The sequence below is a fragment of the Zootoca vivipara genome, chromosome 3, assembly GCF_965207765.1.
Source record: "Zootoca vivipara chromosome 3, rZooViv2.hap1.1, whole genome shotgun sequence".
Classification (NCBI taxonomy): Eukaryota; Metazoa; Chordata; class Lepidosauria; order Squamata; family Lacertidae; genus Zootoca; species Zootoca vivipara.
The window spans coordinates 48,611,931-48,631,289 of NC_142586.1; the positions used below are offsets into that span (position 1 = coordinate 48,611,931).

General features: G+C 42.0%; 1 protein-coding gene across 1 annotated transcript in view; it reads left to right on the forward strand.

Annotated features, from left to right (window-relative positions):
• FIG4 (FIG4 phosphoinositide 5-phosphatase) overlaps positions 1-3,637 on the forward strand; it is a 62,252-nt gene extending 58,615 nt beyond the window's left edge. Inside the window, exon 23 of the mRNA XM_035109255.3 lies at positions 1,457-3,637. Within this exon, the coding sequence (XP_034965146.1) occupies positions 1,457-1,634 (178 nt within the window). The 3' untranslated portion in view covers positions 1,635-3,637. The remainder of the gene's footprint in view (positions 1-1,456) is intronic.
• The last annotated feature ends 15,722 nt before the right edge of the window (positions 3,638-19,359 follow it).

Sequence of the window (19,359 nt, forward strand, 5' to 3'; positions counted from 1 at the left end):
AAAAAATCCTGGGAACTGTAGTTTGTTAACGGTGCTGAAGAAGAGGAAGAAGAAGAGTTTGGATTTGATATCCCGCTTTATCACTATCCGAAGGAGTCTCAAAGTGGCTAACATTCTCCTTTCCCTTCTTCCCCCACAACAAACACTCTGTGAGGTGAGTGAGGCTGAGAGACTTCAGAGAAGTGTGACTAGCCCAGGGTCACCCAGCAGCTACATGTGGAGGAGCGGAGACGCGAACCCGGTTCCCCAGATTACGAGTCTACCGCTCTTAACCACTACACCACACAGCTGAGAGTTATTAGTAGACCCCTATTCCCTTCACAGAGCTGCAGTTCCCAGAATTCCTTGGAAAGAGGAATTGACTGTTAAACCACTCCAATAACTGAGTTTCCTCCTATGGAAACATTGAAATAATGATTTGGTAGAAGTGTCAGCTGAGGACAGAATCATGGAGTTCCAGAGCATGAAGGCAGTTATGCAGGAGTGGGAGCACCTTTGTCAAAGGTGGTGGGAGGGCCAAGGAGAATGACATCTTTTACATTAATGTAAAAAATTCCAGTGCAAATTTGTTGTTGTGCAGGCTGATCAATATTCATTGGATCCAGAATGTTTAATAGATAATGGTTTTTAAATATGTACAGAATCTCCATCAACCATAGCTAAAGTATCTCCATTAGAGATACAGTTTGCCACCTTATTTATTTTAGAAAACTGTCACAACAATGCTTCCCCTTTCTTCACCATCCGTTCAAGGGAGAGAAAATCTATCTATGGAAGTTAGAAGTTATAAAGCTTTGTGATTCTTAGAAAGAAAAGACTTCTCAGATTGAAACCTAGTGACAGACAGGTGAGTGGGCAGACGAGTGTTGCTGTTGGCGAGGCATGTGATTGTCAGTGGCGGTCAGGCGGGTGAGCAAGTGTCAGCAATCCCTCCCCCCAAAGAAGCTCAACAACACTAGGCAAATCTCCCCCCCCCAAAAGCCTAACAACTCTGGGCAATTTCACCCCATTCTCTTAATTTGGAGTCCCCCAAAATAGGGATTGTGTTATACACGGAGAAATACGGTACAGATGATGACAGATTAATAATAAAACAGAACATGGGCTGTATTTTTTATTGGCAAAAGGTGACTCTTCATTCTGCTTAGATGCAGCACATTGTTGCTAAGATACCAACTATTTAAACACTCAACAATGTTTTGCAATAAAACAGTCTACCTGCAGTTTAAAATATATTGTATTTTATAAGTGCTCATTACTAGAAATACTAGTAGAAATTATCGCATTTCAGGATTTTTCACTCCCTTGTATCATCAACTTAACTTACCTACTAATGCAAAATGGCATGGAATCCTTTGAGCCTACAATGGTGATGTATATAGAATTCATGCCTAACCTCCTCTTTTATGGTTTCTCTGTAGTTTAATGCTAGTTTTATTTAATTTACTTTTCACAGAACACACATCTCTGCTTTCTCCCAAGACAACATTTATGAAGTCCAGCCTCCTAAAGTAGAAAGAAAATCTATTGAGATATTTCATGCTCACATCCAGGCTGGCAAAGGCATCATGCAGCCATTGGGAAAAGAAGACATCCTCCTGTATCGGGAATACATTAGAAACAGATACATGTGAAGAACAACTGTTTTTGAGTCCTCTGACAGCCTGAATCACTGAGTCACAGTGGAAAAGTAGATATCTCTATTATGTGCTTCCCTCCACCATACGTCAGATGGTTCATAGCCTATCATGACTTTTTTGTTGTTGGTAATTAAGTTAGAAAACAGATACAAATATCCTCTCTTTAGAAACTGTGTTTGTCTAAGTCAAGGTGAGTGAACATGGTGTCCTCAATATACTTTTGGACTCCAGCTCCCATCATCTCCAGACAGAATGGCCAATGGTCTGGGATTACAAGAGTTGTAGTTCCAAAACACCTGAACGACATCATGTTGTCTACCCCTGGTCTAAGCAGTATTTATTATGTGACTGCAAATAGGATGTGTTTGTAGTCAGACTGCTCTAAAAGAAAAATAAGATATAAGACACATCCATCCAAGATGTTTGCAGGATGTTATCTGACGGTAGTATTATATCTGTCTACTTTATCGATAGCAGGAAGTGAAAACGTGCCAACAAGTTAAGTAATCACACTGGGAATTGAAATGGCACTTGGCTCTTGTTCCACCCTTCTCTCTTGAGATGTTGGCAGAGTCCCAGCAGCATCTCTGGAAACTTTATTGTGTGCTGCAAAGTAATTTCTAAAACTTCCCAGATCAGAGCTGAGTGTCATTAAAATTTTATTTGATAAAGTAGTGATGTGTTTGGCAATTAGGTAATAGAGATGAGAACTCGCCGTGGCTTGAGGCATGGAGCATTGCACTGATGTGCCTAGCTGCATATGGAAGGATTATTATTCTGGAACACTAGTATGCTCTCATAAGCTTCTGTAAATTTATATGAAAACTGGATTTCTATTGGATTCAGAAAAAAAATGGCTTCCTATTGTTTGATTAGTGAGAAACTCATGCCCCATTCCTAATAAGTATCCTTTTCTTTGGCACATAATAAACATTGAAGTTGTGTTGTCTCTTTGTTTATAGGTGTCTTGCTTTGATATTGAGCAGTCACATTCCACTCTAAAGTCCAGTCAGTTTGATTCCTGCAAACAGCTATTTACACCTGAGAATGCCCTTTCTGTCAGATCTTTTTTTGCTACCTAGATCCTTCATTGCGACAAGAATGAGCTTCTCTTTAAAAGGTAATTCTAGAAGAAAAGATGAGCTGTGGAGCCAAGTATTTCATGCAGAGGCACTTAGACAGCCCCCTCAAGAAGGGAAGTTGGGGGAGTCACTTGCACATGTAGGTGAATTAAGAAGGCCCCCCCTTATTTTCCTTCAAACATTATTTTATCATGCAGCCAGCAGGCCTAGGCTTTTGGCTGGTAGCCAGCTGCCTCATGTCAGGTAATGGCCAAGTCATTTGCCAAATGCCCATTGACAAATAATCAGCAAGTCTGGCTAACAGTCACATGCTTGGTGGGAAGCAGCTGGCACACACTGACTTGCCAGTGTGTGTGATTATCTACTTTACATGCATTCTATATTCCACTATCACCCTGAGTAATTCCATTTAAAATATTACTTCTGCAAGCTGTGTATCTTTTCTGTAAGTATAAAGCAGCGTTTTACATTAAAAATGCCAGCATTAGATCAAACATTTGCTCTGTAAAGAGCAAGAAACAATAATTATTTTTAAGGAGCACACATCATCTGATGAATTCCTATCTAAGGTCGCAATTCCACTTTGCCATTGCATCTAGTTTTAGTAGACTTAAGACAGATTCCATTTGTATAGGAGTGATTATTAATGAATGGGAAAAGATCTATATGCAATTAATCTTTTTCTACACTTCATATTTGCTGTAACATAATATGCTAATGTTGCTCTTTCTATATTGGTATGCCGTTAAAAGTTTATTTATAAAAATCATGTATGTATTTCACTTCTACAGGTAGCTAGCTACCTTGGTTTTTTCCCCTTAAAATTAAATATTTGTACCTATGGATAATTTGGTTGATTTGCCAGACCAAGAAAAATAAACAGGAACAGGTTGCAAATTGCTTGTAAAAAGACAACTGAAGTGTGTGTTCTTTCATTGGAAAGATAAGTGGTTTTTCATACTTATTTTTGCACCAGAAAATTTTTCCACAGTGCAGTGATGCTATGTTTCTAAAGTATCATTTTGCTTAGGTTAAGGTTTTAGAGATACTTGAAATCAGTAACTTTCACAAGATAGTCCCATCTCTTCAGGGCTTCTCTCTCCTTTTTGGTAAAACAGAGAGTATTTCCCACCCCCATTCTGTATGCCAGCATTTCCCTCTCATAAAAAATAATGTGAAACCCATTGGCATGGGCCACATCGTCATAATGGCTCCAGGGAAAGAATCCCTGATATCTACTCATTTTTTTTTTTTTTGTAATTATAAAGTAAGCCTCTTTTCCTTACACCATGGCCTTTTCCAAAGCTGCTAACCATAGGTTCCTGGTTCTGATGTGATGTGAAACTATACTTAATGGCAGACTTCCTAATTTGCTCTCCCATCTTGGGGGTTGAGAACCTGTGCCCCTCCTGATGTTCTTGAATTCCCATTTATCATTGGCCATGCTGGCTGGGGCTGATTGAAGCTGCTGTCCAATAACTTCTGGAGAACCACCAATTCTTCACCTCTGTCCTACTTCTACAAAGAGAGAAGTGAAGAGGCTCTGTGCACAGCCAAAAGGCTCCTTAATATGACAGACTGAATACAGCTGCTCCTGCTTCATTTGACCAATTATGCATTTTGGCCACAGCTCAATATCAGTTTCTGCTCCTCTGGTTACAATGACCCCTCATGCCTTTATGTAGTTCACTTGCTTGCTGCACAGGTCATTGCCTGCCTAGAGTATTATCATTTTTCCAGCCCTGGAAGCTGCTATTGAGCTGCAGTTCTGCATAGAGCTATTAGGTTTTGTTTTAGTTTACTAAGCAGCTGCTATTTCCCTGCAGTCATGTGGATTTTCATTGTTCAATACAGCAGTTATTGTAGCTATTGTTCTGTAAATCCCAAGAGGCTCTTGTTACACTCAGTTTACTGTAAATCTATTTTTCTGCCTCTGCCAATGGCTGTATTTTGCTATCCTTCATACTTGGATTATGGGGCCATTGTGGGTTCTTTCTTTCTTTCTTTCTTCTTTCTTTCTTTCTTTCTTTTTAATTATCCCTTCTCCAAACATTAAAAAAAATATTATTATGTTTTGTTACACTTAATTAATGTATTGCCACCTTAATTTGCAAGAACATGTGCCTATAGCAGGGGTCGGCAAACTTTTCCGCCAGCGGGCCGGATCGCCCATGGGAGTGCGTGCAGCCATGCGCATGCACACACGCCCATCACTCTTTCACTGCTGGCTTTCGGAGCCATGACAGGGGGGAGGAGGCACCTGCAGCTTCCTAATGGCTGCATCCCGGAAGTCAGTCCCCATGTGGAGCAACTGACGCATGCATGGGGACTGACCAAGCGGGCGGCAATGGCTTCCTATCCTGCAGCCATTGCCGCCCGCTTGGTCAATCTCTGCGTGGAACTAAACTAGTGCACCGTGCTGGTTGCTCCACATGAGGACTGACTTCTGGGACGCAGCCACGGCTTCCTATTGGCTGCAGGAAGCAGACGTCTCCTCCCCTGCCATGTCTCTGAAAATGGCTTTCCTCTCTGGCTTTCGGAGCCATGGAGGGGGAGGAGGCAGCGTCTGTGACTTCCTATTGGCTGCAGTTTAACTCTGTGTGGGGACTGACTGAGCAGGCGGCAAGGGCCGGGGGTGGTGGTTTAATGACCCCCTCGGGCCGTAGTTTGCCAACCCCTGGCCTATAGTAACAGCTACATTTACAATGCTCTTAAAAACACATCATTATTAAATTTCTATACTACCCATCATCTGAGGTTCCCTGGGCAGTTTACATTATAACAACACAAAAATACACAGCATAGTAATAAACAGAAACAATAACTCCCACTTATTATTAATTATTATTATTATTATTATTATTATTATATCTTCAGCCTACCCACCACGCCATGTATTAATTAAAGTGGTATGTTCACAAACTGCATTTAAAAGCCTCTCTTGATCATCCTGGCTTGTCCCCCAACCTCTCATCCCTTCTCTGCCACTCTTTGGCCTCTGTTGCCAACAGGTGTCGTGGGTTGGCTGGATGCAGATGAGTGCTGGGAGGCAGCAGCTGGGGGATCCCCAGGGGGAGAAGGCTCAGAGCCAGGGGGTTGGTGGTGGGACAATAAGGAGTGGTCAGAGGGCGGCTGCTGAAGAATCCAGGGAGTCTTCCCCTCCTACTGTGACCAGCTCCTCTGCCCCCGGTCTCCCTAGAACACAGAAATGGAAAGAACAGAGCAGACCCTGGAGAGGAGGAGCCAAAGAGAGTAGTGCAGGCATCCCCAAACTGCGGCCCTCCAGATGTTTTGGCCTACAACTCCCATGATCCCCAGCTAACAGGACCAGTGGTCAGGCATGATGGGAATTGTAGTCCAAAACATCTGGAGGGCCGAAGTTTGGGGATGCCTGGAGTAGTGGGAAGACGGGGACCTTCAGTCCTCGCAACTGCCTCACAACCTACTGGGAAGAGTTGCTGGGATCACCTGCACTGTTTTGGTTTCCTTGAATAAAGAGTTAACTTCACTGACACTCTGTTTTTCTTTGATTGCTGACCTACGCTTTATTCCGGCTCTTGACAATGGGAGGCTCTGTCCCCCGGCTACATTCTGTAATGTCATGGAGGAGTGGAGCATCCTTGAACTTAGTGTGAAGTAGAATTGGAAGTCTTAGAATCAGAAGCTCCCTGAACTACATTTGGTGCATTAAGCCATGTAAGCATTGCCCTATAAGTCTTCTAGACTGGATGAGTAGTTCTGGAGTATTTCAATGGAATCCATTTTGCCCAGCAGAAAGATGTGAAATTCCACTCTGGTATGTGATATGTTTTCCTTAAAAATAACATTAACACAGATGATAATATAAGAAAAATCATGGTGCACATTGGGTACAAATTCAGAATATACTTTTAATGAGTTGCTATGTCATTATAAAAGGTGTCACTCAAAGACACCAATACATTTCTTGCTTTTATCCTTTCTCCTGTGAAAAAAGTTTCCAATGCGTTTTACAATGTGTTCTAGACTCTTGTATTAGAAGAAACACTTCTTAGTACAGTCTGTACAATTTTATCATAGTTTTCCTATTCCAGTTTTCCACAGTTGTAAATATTTTGTCTCTCCATTTATCATTGAAATCACTGAAGTTTTAGACTATCCCCTGTAACACCTATATCAGCTTTGTGTCTCAAATTCGGGGATGATCTGCTCTTGTTCCCTTGTGACAGACCATTGGTCTGACTCAGGCAGATGGTCTGACTAAGTTCCTACAAGGTACATAGAATAATAGCATGCTTAATTTTGTTACATTCCACTTCCTGGAACAGAATTCCTTTAAAAATGAATCCTCTGAGAATGAGTAAGGGGTTACTTTTGCCTACATCAAAAGTGGTGTCCTCTTCTCCCAGGCCTTTGGCCAATTAAACAATCTATGACCTTTTAAACTGGGGTGAGGGTGGGGATGTTTTGTTTGTCATTCCATTATGTACTTTTGTGTTTTTATATTGTTATCTGCCCTGTGATCCTCAACTGAAGGGCAGTATATACATTTAATAAATAAATAGTCGGTGGAGTTAGTGGGAAATTGTCAGATATTAGAAGCTACAGTTGGAAAGCTTTAGCTATGGTCTATTGAAAGGCATGCTGTTTTATTTCAAACTAACTTCTGCTTGCACCACACAATCTTTGCTCTCTTTGATGGGTACTTCCATCTGCACACCTTATCCGTTCAGCTGCTTGGTAAATCTTCACCTTTCTCACAAGAAAGCTAGAAAGGTGAAAAGTTAGCTGAAGGGTTCTATTATAGAGGCAGCATTGCCTACAGAATGCATGCTTATCCTACTGTCGGCTCTGGTTAACAGAAATCAGAGAGGTTGGTTTGATGGGCAATGCAAGGAAGCAAAGAAAGACCTGCTAAGTGCTATTAGAACTTATGGGGGGGGACCCTCCGAAATTAACAAGGGAAATATGGGAAGGAGCAGAGCAGCATATAAGAAAATTCTAAAGATCAAAAAAGCAAGCTTTGTGAGAAGCCAGTGGCAAAAACTAGGGTTGGCAGTGGCTGAGCGAAGAGAGGACAAGTTTTGGCTTCTGGTGTCTCGGGGCATGAATGAATCAAGATCAACACTAGACGCCACTATATTGGCACAACGTTGGATGGATTACAACACGGAACTTTATGGAGAACAGACAGGGCATTTACTCAATGCTGTGGTGACCATCGACCAGCCAGGTTTTCTTGAGTGGCAAGCGGTGACCCCTGTAGAGATAAAATCTCTGATAGTCTAAAACTAAATAAAGCACCAGGTGAGGATATGATGCCACCAGAGCTATTTAAGACACATATGGACTGGTGGCAACCCATCCTGGAAAAGCTTTATACTCACATAAATAATGCAGCTCAAATGCCAGCCGGCTGGAAATTGAGTACCAGTATCAAAGAGGATAAAACCCTCCCCCAAAATTACCGCCCCATTAGTTTGCTGGACATCCCCTCTAAATTCTATGCTCGTCATCTACTCACCAAATGAACAGACTGGCTAAGTGAAAATAATACCTTACATGAGGAACAAGTAGTGTTCAGAGCTGGATATAGCACTACTGACCAGTGCTTTACACTGTCTCATATTATTAACAAATATATCAATCAAAGCAAATGTAACCTGTTCGCTGCCTTCATTGACCTATCTGGTGCTTTCGACTCAATCAATCCTAACAGACTGTGGGAGAAATTCTCAAATGCTAATATAGACCCACAACTATTATTATTAATTTGTGAACTGTATAGTGGTACCGAAACACAAGTCAGAGGCTTAAAGGGAGGTCTCTCAGAAGCATTCAAGACATCAAGGGGCGTGAAACAAGGCTGCATATTGGCTCCCACACTTTTGAACTTTTATATAAATGATATGGTGCCACAGCTAGCACAGGTGCAATCCCCTGCCCCATCAATTAGTAATAGGAAAATATATTGCCTGCTGTACGCCGATGCTATGGTGCTCCTATCACTCTCCCGATTAGGTCTTTAAAATCTGCTTACAGCTTTCAGCAGGTATTGCAAGCGGGAAGAGCTTCTCGTGAACTACTCCAAGACCAACATTATGGTCTTTGGGAAGTGTAGTCACAGATTCAAATGGAAAATGGATCAGCAGAACTTGGAGCAAATACACACCTTCAGATATCTGGGAATCCTTTTCACTGAGACACTATCATGGAAGGGGCACATCGAGGCTACGAAACTCAAAGTGCAGAAAGCTTGTGGGGCATTAATGAAATTGAAAATCTTTGCCAGTAAAGTGGTCTCCCAGATGCTTCATGGAGTATCGATATGGGGCAAGGACCCAAATGCCAACAAAGCCTTAGAAATAGTGCAGAACAAATTCCTCAGGAAAGTGCTCTCGCTCCCCAACGGGACTCCAGCTGCTCTTTTCCACATTGAAGCTGACGTGACAACAATACAGGCTAGAATTGATTACTGGTGCTTAAATTATGTGAAAAAACTTCAATTTATTTCAGAGGAGAGATTCCCCGTTATGTCACACACAGAACAGAAACAGACCAAATGTTGGAAGGACGTTATCCAACGCCTCTTGTCCCAATACCAATTACAAGATTTTCAGGTGACTATGAAGATGGACAAGAGGCACTTAAGAGATTGTCTCTTTAGGTCCAATGCAGAAAGGGATCTAACCATGATGGCTTCTACCAAGAGTTTGCCATGGTTCCCACTCATTAAAACGGAGCATACCTGGGCCAGTTACCTGTCAAAGCTCCCACTTACCATGCTTAGAATCGCTTTCACAGAATTACGATTCCAATTGATGCCCTTGGCGGTGTTGGATGGATGCTACAGCAAAGTACATTATGAAGAGAGACTTTGCCTGTGTGGGCAACCCTGTGTGCAGGACCTGTGCCACTATTTATTGCAGTACCCGTTATATATAGACCCAAGAGACCGATTAATAAAACCCCTGTTTCTGAATGGAACTCACTCGAATAGGGTGGAAAGGGTTAAATGGCTGCTGAGCGATACTGATGACTTTGTAACTTATAAAGTAGCACGCTATACCTTGGCAGCTAAGAAGATCAAGAGGAAAGAGCTAGATAAAATAGCGATCAACTGCAAAGGGGATTCGGATATTTAATTTGGCACATTTTACTAAAGAATCTTCTGCATTCTGTTTTATGCAACAAACAATCTTAGTAGCTGTGACCGTGGTTTATATTGTATGTATATTGTAGACTGAGCTGGCAGAAGTGGCAAGTGGCTGCACATTTGTGATCCCATCTACTTATTACCAGCAATCTGTTCAAAAGGTCTAATGAGGTAAAGGCTTGCCAGAGTTATGAGTGCTCTTTCAAAATCGGAGGAAATGAGTATATTTCTGCTGCAAGTAATTCCTGAACAAATGATTGGATAAAATGAACTCAAATAATTACAAATATTAATATTTGGCTGTCACACACATTGCAGATCTCAATGTGTGTACAGATAACTGGGGGAGGAAATTAAACCAATTAATCTGTCTCTTAGAATCACCCCAAATATTCAGAAAAGCCATGAAAGCCAATGACATTTTAACATGATTAGATTCTCTTGAAGGAACATACTATCTTTGTTACCTTACCTGACCCAAGATTTAAAAATAACATTTAAATTTCATCTTCCAGATTTGTCAGCCTGGGAAAGTGTGAATTGATAATGCAATAAAGCCAGAACAGAAACTGGATGTTCCACCTAGCCCTAATCAACCAGCAGCGGTCAAGGAGTTCAAAACAATAATAGCCAACTCTCCACAATCTCATTTGGGAAGTGGATTTGCTAACCCTTTTAAGAGATACTTTCGTAATTCCTGCATTGGAATTGATTTGCTTTGCACTGATTATTTGCTACACAACTAATAATTTGGTTCTAATTAGGTGACTTGTCAGCTAGTCACAGTCTTATCTTAACTTTTCTTATGCAGTTCACTAGCACAATGGTCAGTGACTTCATCATGCAGCTGATGTGGAAGTATATTCTGTATGACTTCTTTGTGTGGCTGAAAAATATTCTTAGAAATGTTTTTCCTAACAGAAATAGAAGACTGTGTTTGTACACACATCCTGAGAGCAGCAAAAAAGAGAGAGAAATGTATGGGCACAAACTGAGTGGGGTGCAGTTAGGTTCACCACCACTGCCCTATTAGGTATACCTATGGCACACATGCCATAGAGGGCACTCAGAGCCCTCTCTGTGGGCACACACAGCTTTGCTCCAGCAGGGCCATAGCTTCCATGCCGGGGTAGGGGGAGGAGGAGAGGAAGCCTCATGCTGTCCAAAGCCTGCGGCACCAGGGCCTGGCGAGCGAGCAAGGGGCTGAGCAGGCATTGACTTTTGATGTGCCCAGGGCCTCCCACCAGTCCTACTCAGGAGTAAGCCGCCTTGCTTAACTCCCAGGTCAGTAAGCATATAAAGACGGCAACCAAGAAGTGGCTGCTGGGTTTACATGTTCGCTGGGCTTTTCCAACCAAGAAATTCATCCTGAGGAGGCTACGATCAAACAGCAGCCGAAGAAACAGCAAATAATAATAATAATAATAATAATAATAATAATAATAATTTATAATCCCCCATTTGGCTGGATTTATTTATTTATTTATTTATATTTATGTTTGTTTGTTTGTTTGTTTGTATGTATGTGTGCACACAGACAATCATTATTATCTCATAGTAAAAATGGGGAGAGGGGGGGCTCTTAGTACAGCCCTCCAGTGTACACTAGTAGCCAAAATTGTGGAACCTTCTGGGAAAAATGTATTTCCGATGTTTGATGGCTCATAACACCAATTTGTTTTGGAGTAATACCAGAGACATTTTTTTCTGTGGGGATGCAGGGGGACACATACCGTACCTCTAAACATTTTGTGAATTTAACAGGAGAAGAAATTCACTGTATTTATTTTCCCTGATTTGAACTGTAATTATTTTTCCCCAGTGGTGATTTTCTTGAGTCAAAATGAGAGTACCCCTAAACATTTTTTCAGAAGAAAAAAGCACAGAGTTATACCATAAAAATTATATATCAATGGAAATATAATTTAATGAAGAATGTAATGCAATAACTTTTATAAAATATTATTTATTACAACAGCAATCATACAGAAGAAACGTGAATCACACAGAAAAAAATGAGATAAATAGGTTAAATTCCCGTGTTGGCACTTTGCGATAAATAAGTGGGTTTTGGGTTGCCGTTTGGGCACTCAGTCTCTAAAAGGTTCGCTATCACTGTAATAGGGTATACAAGTGGGACAAGTTGTGCTCATATGACACAACTTGTCCCACTAAGTGATATGAGCCTCAAGCAGGCTTTTTCACTCTCCCTCGATTTCCTTTTCTGTGGCTACTGGTAGACTTAGTCCTCATTGGGCTGCACTCCCCTGAAAAGAACAGGTTCATATCTTGGGGATGCTCCCTGATTCAACACTGTCACTGTAGGCCCCTTTCCAGCTATGTCTGGTTTGGCAGCTATGGCCCCATTTAGACAGAAATGACTTGTCATTATACTCCATGCTCTGGTAACTTCCAGATTGGATTACTGCAGTGTGCTCTACGTGGGGCTGCCCTTAGGCACAACTTGGACAGTTCAGCTGGGCCAAAGTGCAGCAGCCAAATGACTGACTGGGGTTCCCTTGAGATCTCACACAATCATAATTTAATAATAATAATGTTATTATTCATACCCGGCCTATCTGGCTGGGTTCCCCCAGCCACTCTGGTCAGCTTTCAGCACATATGAATACATAATAAAACGTCAAGCATTTTAAAAAGGCAACCCATTTCAAAACAGTTGAAATGGGTTCATTTCCAGTCTCATTTCAAGGTGTTCCGTGTTGGCATTCAGATCCCTACATGACTCAGGCTCCAAATAGCTGGCAAAAAAGCGCCTCATTTTCTACAGAGCCTCCCTCGGCCCTCTGCTTGGGCCTCCATTGTTCCACCACCCTCAGAAAGAAGCTCAGGGAGTGCGGCCCAGGAGCGGCTGTTTTCTGTGGCAGCCCCTAAATTGTGGAACTTCCTCTTCACAGAAGTCTGTCTCTCCGGCATCTTTATTATAAAGCTTTTGGTGAATGCTGAAAACACACCTTTTTACTATGGCTTTTTACCCACCTTGGTTTTGTGATGGTAAGTTGTTTTAAACTGTTTTTATTTTGTGTGTGTGAGGGAGGTGGGCGGGGGGGGGGACTAGCCTACTCCTGAACAAAGCTAAAATTTCCCTTTTTTGTCCTGCCAACTTGTGCCTCTGGCTTCTTCCACCAAAGGTTGCTCAGAAGGGAATGTGGATTTCACACACGGATTGTAAAATGACCTGGAATTGGTAATCTGTTGGTGGCTGCTAGACACTGCATGGGCCTTATCATTGAAATGACTAGGGATATGAATGGTATGAATGGAAACGGATGGCTGTATTTTTGATAAATTTATTTATTATTGTTTGATGGGGTGAGGAATCAACAGACACAGTTGAAGAAAATTGGATTGAATTCATTTCTCATTAGAACACAAAGAGGTTTTTTTAAAAAAAACACACACACACAAAACAACAACCTCTAACAGCAATAGTTGTTATATTTTTGTATTTGACCCCATGATCTATCTAATGCAGGTTTATACTTCATAACCATAGATAAGTTAGGGAACATGTATAAGCTGGATTTGATGGCAATATTTTTCCCCATTTGTTAGCCACCTGTCTATAGTAGTCAAGCATATTGTGTTGAATCCAGACTGCATTAGTTGTGCTTATGTTCTAATAAGTTCAATGGAAATGAAACCATACATTGCCTGTCTATTTCAGTGGATACTAAATGCAAGTTTCTGAGTATGAATCCGTTCCGGTGTCCCACCCTGAGTGGTAATAACTGGTAGACTTAGAGCCCATCTACTCTGTACATTTAAAGCTGCATCATACCACTTTGAGCAGTAATGCTTTCCCCCAAAGTATCCAAGGAACTGTAGTTTGTTTAGGGTGCTGAGAGTTAAGGAGACCACTATTCTCCCTCACAGAGCTACAGTTCCAATAATGGTTTAACAGTCAATCATCAAAGGGAACTCTGGATTGTAGCTCTGGGCAGGGAATCAGAATCTTCTAACAACTCCCAACACCCTTAACAAACTACACTTCCCAAGATTATTTGGGGGAAGCAATGATTGTTTAAAGTGGTGTAATACAGCTTGTTACAAGTGTTAAATGTATATAGTCCTGATGGGGCTTTATATGATTGTCAGCAGGCCAATTCTAAAGTTAGAATTCAAAAAAGGAGGTTTTCATCCAGTTCTCCCTTCCATCCATAAATATGCAACAGTGTGAGCTATATTATGGTATATCTGTACCACACCAAGATGATGAAGTTTATCTCAGTTCTTTGAATAATATTTTTATAAACACTTACTGAATAAATAGATTTTTTTAAAGGGTAGATTATCTGATAATTTGGAAACACTTATTTTCCTGAAGATACTTATATCCCACCTATTGATTTATATGCAAAATTTTCAAAGCTCCTTACAAAAAAATAGATAAAAATGCAGAGTAAAAACCAATGCAACAATGAATCATCATATGCATGAGTGTTATCCTTGTTTAGCAGGAACACACAAAGATGCATGAAAAGAGGAAAATTGTATACAGTGGAGTCTAAAGGCAGCACAAGCATACCGTGGAAATTCAAGTGGTTTAACAGAACTACGCTATTCCATAGATGGGTCACCACCAAAGGACTGGGCAGGAGCCCAGTCACCTCTTGCCTCGTCCTCTAAAGGTGACTAGGTGTTTAATAGAGCAGATCCATATGAAAACATGAGGTTATCCCAATATCTGAGCTGTTTTAATGCTGTTGAGATATGCTCCATAATCTAGTTACTATCTTCAAAGGTAGCCCAAATTGTAACCAGATGTAACCAGAACATAGATATGGTCAGACCCTCTCTGTCCAGGAAAGGGGCACTTGGTGCAACAGTAGAAGCCACAAGTGCTACATGTGCACTCAAAAGAAGGGCTGGATCTTAGTACCGCCAACTTGCACACCTGTTCCTTAAGAGGGAAAAGTACAATCTCATCCAGTACAGAGTAAACACCATTTTCCTGAACTGTTCTAAACAATTTTACTTTACATTGGCGGGCTTTCTCCACAGGATCAATATTTACTGGATCTCTTATCAGCAGTGAAAATTCAGTGTTGATACTGTAGAGACAGGCATTCTGTAATGTTCATCTCTGAAAGATACCATAGGCACAAAGAAGGGTCAGTGTGAATTGAAATACGTCAGGCCAACTTAATAACCAGCAAATTACAAAGCTCCCTTCAAAATAACAGTTAAAGAGTTCATGACACAGTTTCATGCTGCAAATGACACAATTCTGTCATTCTTTGCTATTAGACCTTTATTTCAGAGTTATGTGGCACTAATTCTTCTTGAATGTGGTACACAGCATTTTGCTTTAGACTGATTCTGTTTGATTGGGAATGACACACTGAAAGGAGCCAGGCCCAGTCTGGCTGCTATATTGCCTCTGTCTTGAATTCTTTTTCTGCACATAGAGTCATAGACCATCTCAAGTGTCTACAGTTAATGTATTTTACAAGTTTGGTCTCCATGTCCTATTTGAAAACACATGGGTACATTCAGCTAGCTTTCACACTTGAAATACATAAATACGTCCTCAATGTGAGCAACAAGTTTCATAGCACTGTCTTCATATTAAAGCATGATACAGATTTAAAATGAAACAGAAAATGCCAAATAGGTTAAAAACACAAAGCCTCTGGAATCTGGCCTGTTGTCCCTTTGGGGGGCATGTTGGAAGAATGAAGGGTCTTTGAGTGGCATTATTATTATTATCATTTATTAAATTTATATATTGCCCTTCATTCCAAAGATCACAAGGCAGTTTACAAGTTAAAAACACAGAATGCATAACATAATGATTAAAAAATACCCCTCCACTAAGTTTTACTCAGAGAAGACCCCTTATCCATAAGTAGAATTTGATTTTCTGAAATTTCAATCTGGGCGTCAGTGCTGTCAGCGGAGAGAGGTTGGCGTAGATTCTCAATACATAACTTTGTCAGTCTCGTATACTCTTTAACTCCCTGCATCACCTCTCGCACTTTTTCCCACACAGTTTGCATCTCTTTCTCACACAGCATGTCTGGTTGTTTTGACTATCTCCGTCCTTTGTCTTCTCAAATTACAGTATGGCGCATAGGCTGTTGTGCCCGAGAGTAAATCCTTTTTTGGCTGGCCGGTACATCCAGGCTTCTGTCACCCCGCTATCGGAGAGTTTGATCTTATTTATATCCAAAACTTGCGGAGATCCAAATTAAGTATCCTTCACCTCCCCTTGGCTCCGCTACCACCGGGGAGGGGTACAAATTACTTTTTAGCAAAGTCCAGAGTCCCGTTCCAGCGATATGGCTGCAGGCTCTGCAATTGCTTGATGGTACCTCGGTAGGGGGGGGAACGACCTCCGTTTTCTTTGAAATTCCCCTCCTGTGTCCCAAATTCGTCCAAATTTATAAATTTTCTTTACTTACAAGTCCAGATTTCTTTCTTTGGAGGCATCTAGCGCGCGTTGTCGCCGGCACGGAGCTTACCGCCTCAGAGGTAGCAAAAAAAAAACCCCAAGGCTCCGTCCGCTCTGCCTGCGCACGTCTTCCCCCAAAAAGGGGGTTGTCGGGCGGTGAACTGGACTCAAAGGAGCTCTGCTGGGAACCCTCGTCCCCGAAAAGCCCAATTCGGGGGTTCTCCGGGTGGCCGCTTTTGCCCAAGCGGCACTACCCCCCCTCTGAGGCGCCGGGAACCTCGGAACCCGAAAATTCCCCTCCGGCTTTCAATGGCGCCAGACCGGAACCATAAGTAGAATTTGAAATGTGTTCATCTGTTTACAACAGACATGGGAAGCCTCAGACCCAAGGACCAAATGCAGCCCTTGAGGCCTCTTTACCTGGCCCTTAGGGCACTCTCCAGGCCACACCCATCAAAAACCTTGCTTCACACCCCCTTTGGCTGTTTTTGGCTGGCTGGAATGAAACTTTGAACTCCAACAATGACTTGCTTGATGTCATGGACTGGCTGGATGCAGAGGAGGAGAAGGAGGCACCAGCTGGGGAACCTTCAAGGGAAACCTTAGGGGAAGAAGGCTAAGAGCCAGCGGATTGGTGGTAGGACAACAACGAGCAGCCAGAGGGAGCAGACTGGGAGGAGAAGGTGTTGGAAGCTGAAGAGGTTACAGGGTTTGGTGAGCAGGAAGAGGCTGGGGCAGAGAGCTGTCCAGAATCAGAGGCAGAAGCAGAGGTTGTTCAAGAAGCAGAGTGGAGGCGTGCTGCTGAAGAAGTCAGGGAATCTCTCCTCCTGCTGTGACCAGCTCCCCTCCCCACCCCCGGTCTCCCAGAACACAGAGGATGGAGCAAAGAGAAACAAGAGGAAGGAGCCTCATGTTGGTGGGGAAGGACCCAGGGGAGAGTCTTAGAGAGCAGTGGGAAGGTGAGGACCTTCAGTGCTCACAACTGCCTCATTGGGGCAAGACCTACTGGGAGGAGTTGATGTGATTACTAGGCCTGTGCTGTTTGGGTTTCTTTGAATAAAGAGTTAACTTCTCTGACACCGCGCGTTTTACTGCTGACCTGCCCCTGACTCCCACTCCTGACCCTTGCCTGGATGGGAAATAGACAAGTGTGTGTGTAGAAACTAGCCTATAGTAGGTGCAAAGACTCCACTGTTGCCTCTGGTCCTTCCCATCACCAGCATGTGGCCTCCAGAATGTTGCCCACAAATAAATGCGGCCCAGGCTGAAAAGGGTTCCCCATCCCTGGCCTACAGGGCTGTGTAGGATGAAGGATGCAAGGATTCTAAACCACTATTGCACATAAATGATTAATGATCAAAGTATACACAGTTTTGATGGGGGAAAAGGCAGCCTTTATTATGCTGTGAACTTTAGATTTGGCTGAAAACCCAAAATAATCTTGGTCTTTTAAGGGGGGTGAATCAATAATCCAAAGATAGATGTCTGAAAAGACGATAACCTTGTAAATAGTAAAGGATGTTGCTTATCTAGAATGAAGTGTGCTGTTCCTCATTACAGACTGACAAAAGAGCCAAATGTACTTAGATGAATGTGCCTCTTAGCTAAGTTGGTATCATGTCCTGGCTTAGGCTGATGGAAGGTTTAGCAAACAATTCTGAGGAATGCAGCTGAGTGAAATACTGGCAGTAGTTAGTGATTTAGCCAGTAGTAAATAGAAGCCATTGTTGAAAGTACCAGTAAAAAGGCAGGTTACTGGCAGGTTACTGACTTAATGATAAATCATTAGGGATTGATTAATAATTACAGCAAATGACACACATGAAGACAATCCAAAACCAACTGTTCTCCCCTGTATTTAAAAAGCAGTTGTAGGGAAGAAAAGAAGCCTGGCTTAAATGTATGCTTTTTGATATTCAAGCCATTTGTATTCAAGTCCTATTCCATAAAAATATATTGGGGTTTTGTGATGTCTTTATATAGCACAGGCAAAGCCAGTGTCCTTCCAAGCACATAATATATGTACAGTAACTATAGAATCCACTCGCCGTGATTAGGAATTGTAGATGCATTAGTTGCGGGTGGAGTGGAGAATATGATAGAATTATTATGCAAAGAAAGCGACAACAGGACTTCAGTTTCTTTCTTTATATTAATGTAGGTGGGATTCAAATCATAAGATTTGTGGAAGCCCTGCACAATCACTTCTTGCACAACAAGGCTCCCCCCCCCTACAAAATTGGTTTTAATGGGGAGAACCCCATGGGAGGAGGAGGTGGGGATCAGTCTGTCAGGAAGCCAAAATGTTTGCATTGGTGAAACTGTCAGAAGCGTGTGACACTGAATTCCTCTTATGTCTGGAGTTCTTACCGTATGTTGCTATGATTTCTGTTTCAAGGCACTTAGATTTTTAAAGAATTGTAGACAATGAACAGGTGACATAGAAATACATGCCAGTGCTTCCCAATAAGATAATTCAAGAAAAAACTCTGGCAAATTGATATCAATCCCAGTATTATTGTGTCAAGCAATGGTCTTTTCCCGGATGATTTTGAAGAGCATTCCCCAACTTGATGTCTTCCAGCTGCTTGGACTACACTACAACTGTGTCTGGTGGAGTCTAATACAGCTGGAAGGCACCAGGTTGAGATAGGTTGGTGGTTAAAATTTGTGCAGTTGGATGCTAGCAGAATCAGCTTTTTCTTTTTCTGTCATTACTCCTCACTGTTGCCAGGTGTTATAAAAGAGAGCTGGCATAGCACAGTGGCTGAGGAAATCCCCAGTTTGAACCTTGATTCTGCTAGGAACTCACTAGGCAACCTTAGGTAAACCTAAGCCACACTCTCCGCCTGCAGTATGTATAGCAGATAATAATATTGACTTCCTTACAAGGACTGCAACTAGAGTGTGTATGCAAATACCTTTGAACTACAAGTATTGTATAGGGATGGGCGAATTTCAGGGTGGTGAGCCTGTTTTCTTTTCCTCTTCCCAGCCTACACTTTGTCACCATCCCAGTGCCATGTGGGTGCCATCCCTTGCTTGGTGCTTGGTGCCTGTAAGATGACAGCAAAATTAATTTGCATT